Source organism: Protopterus annectens, chromosome 2.part1 (assembly GCF_019279795.1).
Source record: "Protopterus annectens isolate FY-2018-M chromosome 2.part1, PAN1.0, whole genome shotgun sequence".
Classification (NCBI taxonomy): domain Eukaryota; kingdom Metazoa; phylum Chordata; order Ceratodontiformes; family Protopteridae; genus Protopterus; species Protopterus annectens.
Genome location: NC_056729.1, coordinates 1,670,666,611 through 1,670,682,588, shown reverse-complemented (window position 1 = coordinate 1,670,682,588; position 15,978 = coordinate 1,670,666,611). Strand labels below are relative to the sequence as shown.

Here is a 15,978-nt window from a genome sequence, read left to right as displayed (position 1 = left end):
ATTTATTTTTATCTCAGGACTTTTGGTTTAGCTCTTTCCAAGCAAACCATCTTCTCTTGGTTATCTAAGGCCATTTTTTTGTTATTCTTTTCACATCAAATGTCTGTCTGTCTGTCTACTCAGTTACAGCTCTTTCCACTAGTGCTGTTGCCTCTTCTGGTGCTTTCTTGAATGGTTTGGACAGTAATTCCATCGTTGAAGTTGCTACCTGGTCCTCAGGGCATAACTGTACTAATCATTATAAATTGTGAATGGTTTCTAAGGCCAGAGCAGGTTTTGCTAGGACCATCCTGGATGTATTTGTTGAGGGCTCTTTCCAGCTCTTCCACCTCTCACTTCTTTTCTTAAGCTTTTGTACTCTTCCCTAAGGTGAAGAATACTGCAGCAGTGGTGTAGAAGAGCATAGCGCAGTTGTATAAAATCTGACCATAACAGTAGATGTCCTTCCATTCCTCCTTTTTCTTTTGGGTTTTGGTTTGGTTGCCCTTCTTGCTGAGGGTCCTCTTTTTCCATCTGCAAGGTTTCCCCATGGACTTTAGTGTCCCCCTACATCCCAATGAAGAGCCAGTAGGGAATTTACAGTCCTAATCCTCTTAAGTCACCTATAGTTCTGGTGTGTGTAAGTGTGTGCGGTCCTGCAGTGGACTAACATCTTGTCTATAAAAATATTGTCTAGAAATGGTGCTGTGCTTTAGGTAGCAGGGATAGGCCCTACCTTTCTAGCAACCCGAAACAGGATAAAGTGGATATCAGAAAATGATTAAATGAGTGAATAAAGCAGGATAATAAATACCGAGCTGCTTAAAAGTAAAGCAGTATGAAACAACATGGGCTTACTAAAAACTAAAGCAGAGGCTTGCAGCATACAGCAAGGGAGGCCTAAATAAGGGAAGCCAGAGAACACAAGAGAAGGGCAAGTCTGCACAAGGAAGATTAGGACAAATGGACAGGAGAGTGAAGAAGAAAAAGGAAGATGCAGGTCAGAGTACATGATAGATGACAGTATGGCTGAGTGGCCACTGGGGCTAAAGCTGCTGGTTATATAAGCAGGCGAGAGCTCTAGAGAGGCAGATTAAGTTACTGTGAGGCCTGATGTAGAAGTTGAAATCCTAGATATGGTGGCAGGAGAAGGAGAAGGAGGAAGAGAAGACGAAGCAGGTGTCCCTGACAGGGATCCTCACAGAGTGGCACAGCTTAGAGAGAGGGAAGATGAGCAACGTTAGGAAGAGCTGGGTACAATTGGAACTGAGAAAGGGAGTACATGAGGGAGAAAAAAAGGAGGGGGCTAGATGGTGACCGTCAGAAAGTAGTATAAAGCAAGAGCCAGAAGTAAGGTAGTGGTGATAGACAGATGGACTGTTAGCAGAGAGAAGGAGGGATGAGCTCAGACGGGATAATGACAGGAGGAAAAAGAGGAAGGAAAGAAATCAGGTAGGCGCAAGGAACATACAAATGTACTAGGCAACTGATCAGGGCAACTATGAAATGCTTATCCATGTACACCTTTAATGAGATCAACTTAAAAGTTCTTGCCACCTTTTCAAGCACTTTGTTATTGTTTATCTCCCAAATTGAGCAGGGCTGTACTTGATAACCGTCGTGTAAATTTGAGACTACCCATCCAGTCATCAAGACTAGCCATAACCCATATCGGTAACTTAATCCATAGGCTAGGCATACAGTGAGTTTTATTTGTTGGTGTAGATTTAGGTCCTTAGTGTATTTGTTTGTATACACATTTTTTTTTGAAGATATAAAAAGTAAAATAGAACTGGGTCTTTCATGGCTCAGAAAAGTGAAACACAGGTCACCTCACAATAACTTGTAGGCTACTGAGTGTAAGGAGAGGTGCTACTGTATCGGGGTGGTTGAAGGATTTAAGACTCAAACCTTCAGGAAAACTGATCAGCTGTTTGTCTCCTATGGAGGTAAGAGGAAAGGACAACCAGTGTCAAAACAAACCATTTCCAGGTGGTTGTCTTTTGTTATACTCACCATAATAAGCCACTTCTAGGCAGGTGGTATTTATATTACATAGCAGACGCCTTTACTTGAACATGTTTTCTAATGCATTATGTCTGCAAAGTACTTTGATTGAAGGGATGTGAGCTGCCATATGTGGCAACCTCAACCCTCATCATCATAAGGGGTCACCCACTTTGATGCATTAGACTTGACTCTGAAGAAGAATGTAACTTGACCTCCCCAACCAGCTTGATTGGTATCAGCCTGGAACACAGTGAAGTCACTGTAGTGCAGCCACTGTTACCAGCCTGTTCTCTTCTAGTTAATTTACATTAAGCAGCTGCTATAGATGGGGAATTACTTTTGTCTTTTTTTAGCTTGTTAACTTTGGAGATGCTGTCGGTTTCTCAGCTAGGCGTCTTCTGCGTGGGAGACATGCATGAATAGGCATTACGAAGGTTGGAGTGCATGCATCAGGGCTGGTAACTTCATGTGTAAAAAATCAACTACCAATCATTAGCGGACCAGAGTTCCTGTGGCGACGACCTGCCGGAAAAGTCGAAAGACACAACAACAACAACAGTACACTTCAACTAAATGTGCCTTCTGTTCCAGTTCTGATATTAGTTAGATGCATTTGAAAACAACCCTGGACTCTGGAGAGCTGGCTGGGATGGGAAAGGTATAGAGCTCAGATCTGGCTTCCCCATTCTTGGATGAGGAGGGGATGGGTAGCCTCAAGTGTAAAGATGGCCTCTGTTGGAAACCAATTGCCTGACTAAGGTGGTTTGCATGTGAGAGTGTGTGTGTGTGTGTGTGTGTGTGTGTGTGTGTGTGTGTGTGTGTGTGTGTGTGTGTGTGCCACACGCAAAATATCAATGCAAATCTCTTTGCCCTTCCTGGAGTTTAAATTTCAACATTTGCCTTCATAGCACCTTTGTGTGAAGCTGCAATAGACTATATTTGGACCTCATACCAAGTTCTTGCTTAATCTTAGTGGCATGGGCAGGATGTTGTTAGTGTAGCCTGTCCGTGCCTAGCTAAAAGTCTGTGCCTAATAAAAATGAGGCACCCATCAGATAATAGGTTCTGTTGAGGTCAGGGGGACATGGTAGTCTCAGATAAACACATTTCTGACTCTGGTGATTGTATTGTATTAAGAAAGTCATGTAATGGAACAGGAGTAGAACAAAAGTTACAATACAAATAAAAGCATGTATTTTGTTGAAGGGATTAATAGTAAATGTTGTGTTATATGTGGAAATTCTGTAGCACATGCCTTTTTTTAATTGTGTTTTTGCCTCCCTGCCTGCCAGCCATATAGCCTCCCACCTGTCAGATAGAGCCCATTCATTCCTCAGCTCTGGGACTTTCACTTGGAGCAGAGGCAAGAGCTGTCCAGGGATGGGTGTCATTCAGGCAGCCATGACAGTACTATATGCCCTTGAATGCCTAAACCTTCCTTGGGTGAGGGATCAAATGATTTGCACCATTACAGAGGCTCACAAAGCTTTCCAAACAATGATGCACACTAAAGACCATCACCCATTTTTGACTTGATCAGACAGAAGGCCACCCATAGATGGTGTAATTGCATCTTAAACCCTCTTCTAAGGGGGGCCTATATATAAAGTATATGACAAGCACCACCTTCACCTCCTTCCTTATCCCAGGGTGCTTATCTTCCACTGCCAGTACCATCAAACTCCCAAGCTGCTAATCAAACATGGGTTTCCCAGGAAATAGTCGGGGCTTTATCCTTCTACATCACCAGTGCTGATCTTTCAGAACATGCTAAGGAAACCAGTGGTGACAACCATGGAATTTCTGAGCATTCTGGGACACCCAACAGTCACCATACTAACCAGACTGTACTTGAGGAAACTTCAGTGGTACCTGAAGTAAAACTGGAACAGCATTGTCTTCTCCTGGAACATACCATCCCAGTCCTATCATGTACATAGTAGGAACAGGAATGGTCAGGATAATCATTTAGGAAGAATGTGGTCAGGATACTCATTTAGGAAGAATGTGGTCAGGATACTAATTTAGGAAAAATGTGGTCAGGATACTCATTTAGGAAGAATGACGACTTGCACTTTAGACCACTTTCTCAACCTAGATCTTAACAGTAGATGTCTTGTATTTGGCATGAGGGCTCATACGTAGGAGTTCAGAGTGCAGGGCAGCTAGAATCCCAGATAGGTAAAGCTGCACTTAAATACAAAAGACATAGTGGCAGTAGTTCAGGCTGTCAAAGCCTTCAGGACACCCTGGAGATCAGGGACCTTGCAAATCATAAGAGATAACACCACAGACATATGGTGCATAAAGAAATAGAGGCAAGCACATTCTTACTAACTATTAAGGCTAGCAACTCAGGCTAGGAAACAGGCCATGCCAGAGTATGGAATGCTCTCGAAAGCTAACTATATACCAACCTAGGAGAACTCTAAGGCCAACTTGTTAAGCAGGACCTCAGTAGATCCATATGAGTTGATGCTGGATGGGATCCACATGAAAAGATGAGGTGAATCAAAGATAGATTTGTTCACGTGTGTCAGAAACAAGCAAATGAAGAAATTTTGCTTCAGAGCCCTGAACAGTCAGACTTGGGCAGTGGTGCTTATTCTCTGTATTGGGTGGATCTGTTTTTTATTTATTTATTGATTTGTCTGTATTTTTTAACCAGACTCAGCCTGAGAGCACTGTCTGGTTAAGTGACTTGCTAAGGGCCACAAAGTTAGGCCAATGCAGGCTTAAAGAATCAAATCACGGTTCCTGGTAAACAGTTTGCTAACATTTCATAGCCTTAACCCTTTGTGCTAACTGCTTAACTGCCTGATGATGTAATGCAGGAGGTCCTCTAATGTAGTTCAAACTATATGACCGTGCTACTCTTTGACCACCTTTTTTCTAATGATGTTCTAAAATTAAGAGGGAAGATTGATGGCCAAATAAACTTGCTATGGGCCACAAAGTTAGGCCAATGCAGGCTTAAAGAATCAAATCACAGATCCTGGTAAGCAGTTTGCTAGCATCTCATAGCCATAACCATTTGTGCTAACTGCTTAACTGCCTGATGATGTAATGCAGGAGATCCTCTAATGTCCCTCATACTATATGACCGTGCTACTCTTTGACCACCTTTTTTCTAATGATGTTCTAAAAATTAAGAGGGAAGCTTGAGGGCCAAATAGCAGAAAGTCATACCTAGCTAAATGGGAAAGATTTTCCCTCTGAGGCCAAAGAAAGAAGAACCAACTCCCATAAGAACTGGATGTGCCTGTAGTTCTCCAGTATTTGTTTTCAGATATTCTCTTTAGGCCAAGCCTGTCCCTCTGTGAAGATGCATCTAACTACTGTTTACACATGCTTGCCTATTAACCCTGTATTTGTCTCCAGACCCTCAGTGAAGGATTCTTGATGGACATACTCCATCTGAACAGCCAAGAAGAAGTGTGATCCCAGCCCAAGATCTGAATTTTGTGTTATAAAAATTGACCTTATTACATCCGGGGCATGCTGGTTCTGCATCTTTTTTAAGTTTCCGACCTGGAAAACAGTATTTCTGGTAGTTTTCATCTCTGCCAAGAAGGCTTCTGGACTACAAGCCTGCAGGTGGAAGGAGCCTTTCTTGCAGTTCCATAAGTACAAGGTGTCCTTGGATACTAACCATGCCCCCATGCCAAAAGTCATCACAGGCTGTTAACCATCCAGTCTTTTTCCCAACCCCAACAATATATGGGAGAAAGAATCCTGTGCTCTCTGGATGCACATAGACAGTTGAGGTACCAGTGAGACAGAACTAAGCCTCATAGAAAATAAGATCAATTGTTTGACTAATTTGCTGAAATTAAGCAAGAGATGCCAGTGACGAATTAAACTGTCTCAAAGTGACTGGCAGACTTCATTAACTAGTGCCTTAATACACATGGCAAATTTTTTAAAGAGAAGTTCAGACTACATTCATCAAAGGGAAATCAACTAGTGCATTCTTCCTGAAAGGTTTTGTTACCTAGGACATCCTAGAAGGAACCATACGGTCCTGAGTCCATACCTTTTCTAGACACTGCAAGCTTGACGTCTTATGTAGCATAAGGGTTGAATTTGCCATTGCTGTCCTGAATAACATCCTTTAGTCCAGATCTGGGCACTGAGCCAGCCACCTACTTTAACTGGAAAGGCTTTGGGAATCTTCCTCTACAAGTTATGACTGCAACAGTAACCACATTTAAACATCTACAATTATAGTAAGTTACCTACACAACTATACTGTGCGCAGTCTTACACAAGTAATTATCATAGTACCCTCAGAAGATTTGGATTTCATCCATATGCCACTTGATACAGACTGCAACCGTGTGCATTATGTGGAGATCTTCTCCGTTATAGCTCAGTCTTTTTCTGTGTTTTGCCTTTAACAGATTTCCATGAGCATTGGTTATGTTTTTTAAGTGCCCATTACTTCACGGTTTGTAAGCAGGCATTCGTCCATATGTCTCATCTTTTTATCATGCAAGTTCTCTTAAGTCTCACTGTCAAACTTTTGAGGTAATTCATGAAATCCTCAAACAGATAAACATTTTTTTAACAATTTCCAAGGATTGTACTGTGGCAGTAACACTCATGGAAATGAAAACAGCAAAATGATGAATTATTCAAGCTGAGTTAGAGGGTTGGAGTAAGGCAACTGCTAACAGATTCAGAGCAGTAGTCCTTGAATGTGATGTGGTTCTTCAAATAGACTTACAGAAAAAATCATGTTCAGAATGATGGACTGAACGGGTAACTTGCTGCAGGTTTTTATATTATAAGTAACTCTGAGATTGCCAAATCACAGGATAAGATTTAGTTTTCTGAGTCAGTCACCCATTTCAGTGTAACAGCCTCGACTGAATAGGGTTTGTTGAATTTGTCCGTAAAAGACCACAGAACTAACGTTCAGGCAGAATTTATTTATTTACCTATGTATGTACATATGTATATTTTGTTCGCTAGGTTAACGCTTGCTCCACCTTAGTAATTTGTGTTAACCCTAACCCTGACCCTAACCCTGACTGTAACCTGCATCTAAAATTTAAAAAAAAAACTTCCCATTACACTACCACTACGAAAGCCCAGAAACACACCTTGCACACGCACACATGCACACAGACACACACACACACACACACACACACACACACACACACACACACACACACACACACACGCATACAGATACACACACACATGCACGCACACACACACATGCACACAGATACACACATGCACACACACATGCACACACACGCACACACATGCATGCACGCACACACACACACACACTTACACACAGACACACACACACACATGCACACAGATATACATACACACACACACACACACACACTCACACACTCACACACTCACACACTCACACTTAATCTATCCCTTTACTTAACTATTACTCTAACCCAAGCCCACACACATTCGCAAACACACACACGCACACCTACTGTACATCCCACATACCTGTTCCGATGAAACACACACTCGACTTAGAAAGGCTTCACAAGTGAGCGTAAAGAGGTTCCAATGATGGACCACAGTTTGGGCACAGTGACAGCAGTACTGGAGGTGTTTTATGAGGCTGTACAGGTGAAGCATGAGCTGAGTCATAGGATAAGGCTGTCAATTTAGCAGTTACTCTACATGCGTATCTTCATATATGGTCAGAAGTTTTGAATAGCCACATGAAGGATGAACTGTTTAGTACAAGTGGCAGAAATGTGGTTTCCTCGTAGGGTTGCAAGTGGCAGAAATGTGGTTTCCTTGTAGGGTTGCTGGTCTCACTGTTCATAATGGAGGTTGTCAATACAGGAGGATAATGGAGTACAGTAGAGAGTCAATTATCCATACAGCAATTATCCAAAATGGCAATTATCTGAATGCAGCTTTCCAAAGTTTTTGGGTGGGATAAATAGTAAAGTCTAAATATGTAAATATTATACATATTCACTTGTGCATGTTTTTTGAGCTTGTAGCCTGCTCATGTATGAAAAATATTCTTTATTGTCCACTGGAATTGCTGAATGGTTGAAAAGTGAATTCCCTGCATACAGAAAAAACAAGATTTTAGAAGTTTTTCATCCAGTTCAGTGTATGTTTGATTATCCAAACCACTGTAGGCCCCAGTTAGTTAGGACAATCAACTCTACTGTAGATCCACTACTGCTCTGGATTGAGAGGAGTCATTTGCAGTGATTTGGCCACCTTCCGATGATGTTTCCTACTTGCCTCCTGCAGCAGGTATACCAGGCACATACCGCTGGAATGAAGCCTTGGGCCAGACCCAAGATAGACTAGAGAGATTATATCTTACAGGTGGAGAACACCTGGAGAACCCTAAGATGATCCAGAAGCTGTTGCTAGGGATTGAGAAATGTGGTCTGTCTTGCTCAGCTTGTGACATCCCTCACCAGGACAAACAGTTTAGAAGGTAGATAAATTAAAATAAAGAAGAAATACAGTTTTATAATCAGAGCAGGAGTACTGCTGTAAATTTATTTTCTTCTAGTAGGCAGTGCAGTGTAATTGTTGATGTTCTTCCCTAGAAGCGTTCACTTCATTCACTAGTTCAGTCAGCATTACTACATGTGGCTTTCTATAAGTAGTAGATGTTAGCAAGAAGAGACACAGAACAGAGAGTAAATATAAACAGTTTAGTAAATAGTATTCTAAGCAAATTGGGGAAAAAACAAAACACTCACATCTTATACAGTCATAGGATATTTACTAGAATGTTTTACTACTGAATTACAACAAAACACATCTAAACTTATATAAAAACATTGCCTTAAATTACTTTCTGCTTTGTGTCATAGTATCCCTGTGGTCGGCAATACTGCACAATACCAGACCACGTAAGGGTATGCCTGTTCTATCAAGCCTTCTTACATTCCTGGGTGTTGTGTTATTGGCCATTTTCTTGTGAGATCCTCCAGGCTGCTGGCCACGTGCATGTGAAGGTCTGTCAGATCTTGTCTGACAGTTAGCACAGCGAATTAAGGCTATGAGCTTTTAACAAGCTACTTCCTGTGATACAGGGTTTGTTTCACTCAGCCTTCTTTTGCCTATTGTGTGACCTTCAGCAAGCCATTTAACCAGACAGTGCTTTGGGGCAGTAGAATATTTGGTCTAGGCTCATTAATGGGCTCCTGGACTATATGCTTAGTAACTACCTGTGAACCTAAATCTGGTGTCACACCGCAAAGAACTTAGCTTCTTATTTTTTTAGTTTCTGAGATGTGTATTGATGCTACCTTGATCTCTGAGGTCAGTACTTTTACCGAGGTGAGCCTTAACTGGCTTTTGTGCTAAGTATGAGTTTTAAGTCTGTAGCGGCATGATCATGGAGGTCAGTTATGGCCAAAGTAAATATTTTTTTTTTCTGAGCCAGACTTGTTAGAGCAGTGTTAGAAAAGTACAGCAAGAGTATAGTTTTATGTGTAGTTGCCTGGGCTTGGCTCTTGCTGTGACTGTTTTGTTTGCTGTCATGCCTTTAACTGTTTGAATTACTTGAGGCTCAAACATATTTGGAGTTTAAAAAGATTAACCTATAATTAGTAAAGTATGAAGTAAATAAAACACACCAACATTATTCAGTAAGAAAAGGAGCCAGATGAATTTGTTTGTTAACTGAGTAGTTGCACAAGTCCTACAGATACTTCACATTTATAGGTTCGTAAGTTATTACTAGGCTAATGGCACAAGAACCTTTACAAGCCTAGCCAATACTCAGGATATGACAATATTATATTGTAATTCCCCAGATATGGTATGGGGTAGTGTCAGGGTAGTGGGTCTTTGTGTGTTGGAGCCCCAAGTCATTTTACAGACTGCCTCTGTCCATAAGGGACGTGGTCAGTACCCCAGGAGTGAATTTACGATTCTCCATCCATTTATCCACATTCGTTTTGAAGAGAATGAGGGATGTGATTTGTTTTACATAGATGGGAAGTTTATTCTGTAGATGAGGTTGCCTTTGGGATACAAATCTGCCTCTCCAGCAAGTTCTGTTAGAGTCACAAGTAAGGTTTAGCTCCATAGAACTCATAACCCTCATATAATTTTTCTTGTGAATGTGTAACATTTTCATCAGGGCTGGATCAGAGACTGTATGTTAGGCATAAGTCACCTCTCAATAAACGATTTGAGATGGAGTAAAAGGGTAGGGCCTTTAGTCAGTCTGCATAAGACATGTGTCTTACACTTTGTATTTTTTAGGTATAGGTATAGATATAGGTTCATACTAAGCTAACTGCCCTTACAAGCCATTTTAAGCCTAGCCAATTATCCCTTGTGAGACTTGAACTCTGCACCTTGTGTTTGTAAGGCAAACACCTTAACCATTAGGCCACCCTCCCAAAATGCGTAACGTACAATTCAAATACTGATTTAGAAAATAAACAGCCTCTGCAAGACTTGAACCCAGGACTCTGCACACCATAGACAAAGTGATTTACCACTAAGCCATGCCCGATATAAATCAGACATCCCTGCAAATTATAACATTGATAGCACACCCCTAAAAGTAGACCCAGTGATAAACCTCTGGGACCGCTCCAGTTGTTGCAAGTGCCTGGTTAGATGCATGCAGAATGGAGCATTGTACTCAATCATGGGCCTGATGAGGATCGAGTACAACGGCACTGTGACTTCCTTTGATCTTGACACCATGGCTTTACTTATTGAGCCACATAGAAGGATTTCCTCACTACCATAGCTGCCTGGTGGTCAAAGTTTAGGTTACTATCTGTGTTCCCAGGTCCCTCACCACTGGGTCTACTTTTAGGGGTGTGCTATCAATGTTATAATTTGCAGGGATGTCTGATTCACTAAAGGGCTTGATTACACATTTCTATTCCTTAGTCTCAGACCATGGTTTTGACACCAGTAGTTTGTCATTTTTAGCTCTGTTTGTAGGATATCAGCATCGTCTGGGGATTCAGTGATTATTCCCAGCTTACAGTTGTTGGCGAACTTGGTGAGCCAGAGGCCTCCAACATTGGTCTTCGCTTCAGAGAAGTATATACCAAACAGGAGGGGTCCCACCCCTGAGCTCTGTGGGACACCAAAAGTAACAAGTTTCTTATCAGAAGTGGATTCACCTACCTGACTAACATATGTTCTGTCAGTAAGTCAGTTTGCTATCCATCTAACGATGTAGGGATTTATGCCTATCTCAGTATCTGTGATTCCCAAGTGAGGGATATTAGTCATATTGCAGACACGAGTGTAAGTTATTAATAAGCAGTAAATGGAGCAGCATTCTAGTTCTCAGTAGTTTAAACTGCAGTCAAACTAGAGCCAGTTTGCATGAAAAACTCACTCCTTAATTTTTGAAATATTTTATATATTTTATTTTATTTTATTTATTTTATTTTACATTTGTTTTTCGGGAAAATCTGACTGGAACAAGGTCCATTTACAGCGGAGGCCCAGGGAGAAAAGCTCCATAACATAACAGTACAAATACAACAAATGACAAAAAACATTTCTGTACAGAGGCATATATACAATCAGAGCTCCATGTCTTTATATGACAACACATATATGACATAGAGTGACAAGAATGGGGGGGTGTCTTTACTTCACAGGTACAATATACAGAGTTCAATTCTGAATTCTGGTTACTGGCTAGGCTTGTTATAGCCTGCAGACTGATAGCCTAGTGTTTACTTATAAACATATGAACCTATACCCATTACTACAGTTTACCCACTATTTTCTGCCAGAGACATGAGGGCCACACAATATATATATTCATTTTCAGAGTTTATGTGCTAGCTTTCAGTTGTTAGTATTATTTTAATAAACTTTAAAAAATAGAAACAGTTTAAAGTAGAATTATTTCTGCTCGTGTTTCAGATATTTGTTTAGTTTCTGACAGGGAATGTAAGTAATTCTTCCCATTTTGCCTCTGTGGGGGTTATAGATATTCTGCTGTTACTCAAATTATGTGTTGTTCTTGCACTTAATGTTTTCTGAGGTGGTATTCTTAACCCCGTCCTATTTTTTTAATAAAGCTTAAACTGAAAACTTGCATATTATTTCTTCACTTTACAAAATAATACCCACTTATCTTACTTCTGTTGCTAACAATGATTAACTTAGTTGATATTTCAGGGTAAAGATTATTAAAATACTTCATGTGGCAGACAGTCAGATTTGCTAAACAGACTATGTGGCACCATTCATACTCTAATGATGGCATTTATTCACATATGTCCCTTCATCTGACATCTAGTTATTGATTAGCCTGATTAGAGCACACTGATAATCACGTCAAATTAATCTCATAAACTTCTTAAAATCACTGAATGTTTGCATTAATACATCTTAACTTGGCAGCTAAGAAAGGATAAGGCACAAATTTGCTTGATGCAGGTGGTCCTTGTTGGGTTTTCATCTTTTAAGTTAATTTAAGTAATTAATTTTCAGCTTACATAAAGTATGCATTCTGCTGGACAGTCAGAGCAATTTTCAGATGGTTAAAGAGTGATGTGGCTAAGCATGGAGTATGGAATACAAATATGAACAGGAGCTGGGAAACCCATTTTGCCTGATGCTTTATTGCATATTGTGGAAATTTGCAGACAGACATTAGCTAAATGTATTTATGCCTAGAGATTTTCTGTCACATAATTATGTTATTTTATCAGCTGAAAGCTAAACAAGAGATGAGACACTCTACTCCTGCGATGGACTTTTGTTTAAGTCTTTCCTTAAAGTCAATTCACAGTTATTTTTCCCAGGTTGTTTCTTTGATACTTTGAAGCACGTTACAAAGTCTGCACATCGTGGTCTCAGGTTAGGTGAACCACTTTGGAACCATTGGGTTCATGATCATATACTGTATTGTGGTGTGGCAAGCTCTAATCATCACATGAGCAACTAGTCTGTGTGATTTCCATGGCTTAAATATTTTCGCTATGATGACAGATTTCACTAAGAAAGTGACTTGAATGTGATGTGCATTAATACAGATTTTCTGAAGACCATGAAATATGTAGATACACAGTATGTCATTGCATAACGGCACCAGCATTCAGTTGTGTGATGAAATACTACATTTTATGAGGTTCATAGCAAAATGTTGAGATGAAATCAGGGAAATTTCTGAATGTCATGAGCAGTTAAGAGTTATCAGTCATTATATCAAGTGCTGGTAAAACTGATGCACTTATTAATGACAAAGTTATGTTCTTAGTATATTGTTTTCTGTGCTGTTGTTTTTTTTTAGCACACCTCTCTTTTGTTGTATCATAGCTGCTGAACAAAAATGTAAGCTGCATATGAAGAATTAAGTAAAATATATGCATTGTAAATTTTCTTTACAATTAAAATGACAAAGTAAAATTCCTAAGAATTTAACCCATTTTATTCTAGTTTTGGATGTGAAAAGTACTAAGACTGCTGTAATGGTTATGATGTTGTGCCTCAAATATAGATTATTTTGCTGGAGGAGGATTAGCCCAAGTATATAAGATTATGCTTTGGCCTGATGTGACCGGGGTAGTTGTCCGGGGAAGATAAGTGGGAGGGGAAAACGTATTGGAAGCCAGAGCTAATAACAAAACATTGATGAGTAAACTGAAGCTCAGAATTGCTTTATCCTTGTCTTTCTCAATGCTTGCAGCCGTGATAGTGACCTTTCTACTATCATCTCTAACTTGCATCAGAGTCGGCAGGTCGTTATGCCAGATTGTCAAAGTCGAACTGAGATCAAGAGAAATAACCTAGATCTAAACATAGGACCACCAGGTAAGACACAAAATAAGTTTTTTGTTGCTCGTTGGCTTATTTTGTTCAATAGCAGATATGAGAGTATTGCAAGAACATGCTTATATTCTAAATATTCACGTGAGTTTTCTTTAGCTAACAATGTCCTGCATTTTTTAAACTGTGCATATAAATTCATATTAGACCTTCAGTCGCCTTTTATCCTGTTAAAGTATTATGGTTTAGAACTTGGATTTCCCTTCCCAGTCTGCCACTATAGATTTCACCTCCTTCAACAAAGTTCTTGGAGTGTTTATTTATGTATTTGGTTTTAGGTTTGACGTTATGTTTAGCTGTCATGCAGAACTGCCTCTCATTTAGATTGCAGAAGTGATTTTGTTAAGTATCAGCATATACCTAGTAATGGAAGTACTAGAGGCACTATGTGCATTACTGAAATCAACGGATACTTTACTAGGGGAGGGAGGCAAGGGCCATATACCCAGTTTACTCCCTCGGATTAGATTACCTTTTTCTAAACATGAGTTTTTGATCCCAAGTTTTTCCCTTATAATTTTGTACTCCATTGATTACGTAAGATAAGACAACAAGTTTTATTACACAATTCTCTGGTTGACTTGCTTCAGCAGTAATCTCATAACTTGCTTTTTATGACACTGGCTTGTTTTTTTTTTTTATTGGGCAAGCTCCAGTATGCATAAGTATCTTTTTTCTAATAGTGACCCAGGAGTCTTAAATCTGTTTGGGGACTTGGTCAGTTTCATACTGCAGCAAATATTAAAACTGTATATATGTATATAACTTTAACATTCAATTATGTATTTTTTATTTTATGAATTTTAATTATGTATATTTTTGTGCAATTTTTATTTATTTCTATCTATTTTAGGTGTTTTTATTCTCATTTCACAGAAATATATACATGTTTTATATTTGCTGCAGTATGAATTAGTTAAAAATATTTTATACAAGTCATTTGATTGATGTAATTAATCAGTTTACCTATGTGCAGGGTTTGATTGGATGAATGTTTACCCAACCCGGTGTCTTCACTGGCTATTTTAAAGCTATTTTAAATCTGTTTTTTTCCCACATCTCATTGTTCTGATGAAGTAAAACTCCATTTGATGAAAGTGCTTAACTACATGTTGGTTCTATGTCTGAATAAAAGTATTTTAAGGGATTTGAGACGGGCGTTCTCATTTCGCTGCTGTTACTTTTGATTACTAGTTTTTGTTAAACAGCAACTTCCACGTTTTTTTCTCAGTTTCATGCTGTATGTATATAGAGTTTGGGGAGACCAGCAATATGCAGTGTTTATTATAGTTCATTGATTTATCCTCTAAGCCACAATGCTAACAAAACTGAAATAGCAGCTTAGTTAAACAGTGTAAAAATCCGACTCATTGGTGTTGCAAAAATTTGCAGTTACCTTTGTATTTTGTGCTGAAAGAAGTTATTAGTTTTGCTGAAGTTGTTCTGGTTTACTTTTTTAAAACTTTGCAGGAAATCAAAGGAATTTTTCGTTCTTTGTTCACTTGGAATCATAATGACTGCTATTTGTTGGCATTAGGCATAGACTTGAATGAATTTGACTTGTTAAGCTAATAAAAAAAGCACAGCTCCTGGGAAAGTTTTAAACTTGCCCTAGGACCAAGTCCGTAATGCAAGTGTTAATATCAGTACACATTTTTGTATCTGTAGACTTCCACTTTGTCATCCAGGTGAGCTGTATGACTGTTGCACCACATTCCACTTTGTTTAAAACTTTTCCCCGGCATTGCCTTTTGGCTGTTGTAAGAATGTTGCAGATGTTTGAACAACTAACTGTACACTACTTTTCCTTTTTCTTTTGCATAAGAATACAGCTTTTTGGCAGATGAGCTCTTAACTCACAAGTTCTTCTCAGTACAGAAAAGGAAAACTGTTGCTTGTTAGATGTGAAGGATCACTATAGTTTATGTCCAGAGATTTCTTAAGAAATATGCTTGTCCAATCTGAAAAGTAGATTTAAAGTCCTAAATCAAAGCTTTATTATATGTGTGGACCACCTACTGTACTGGAGCTGAAGCTACATCTGTTATTTATATTTTGAGCCAAATATTATCACTCTAGGCTGCAGGGCTGGATCAAAGCAAACAATGTATTAATGCATTTTTAATATACCAGAAGAGAAAGCATATCTAATAATGCTGATGTAAGCTTTTTTTTGGGGGGGGGAGT

At 39.4% G+C, this 15,978-nt stretch overlaps 1 protein-coding gene across 3 annotated transcripts in view; it reads left to right on the top strand.

Annotated features, from left to right (window-relative positions):
- SAMD11 (sterile alpha motif domain containing 11) overlaps window positions 1-15,978 on the top strand; it is a 1,263,018-nt gene that overhangs the window by 292,434 nt on the left and 954,606 nt on the right. For all 3 annotated transcript variants that reach the window (XM_044063099.1, XM_044063100.1, XM_044063101.1), the window contains exon 4: window positions 13,652-13,776. In XM_044063099.1, coding sequence (XP_043919034.1) covers window positions 13,652-13,776 — 125 coding nt within the window. The remainder of the gene's footprint in view (window positions 1-13,651; window positions 13,777-15,978) is intronic.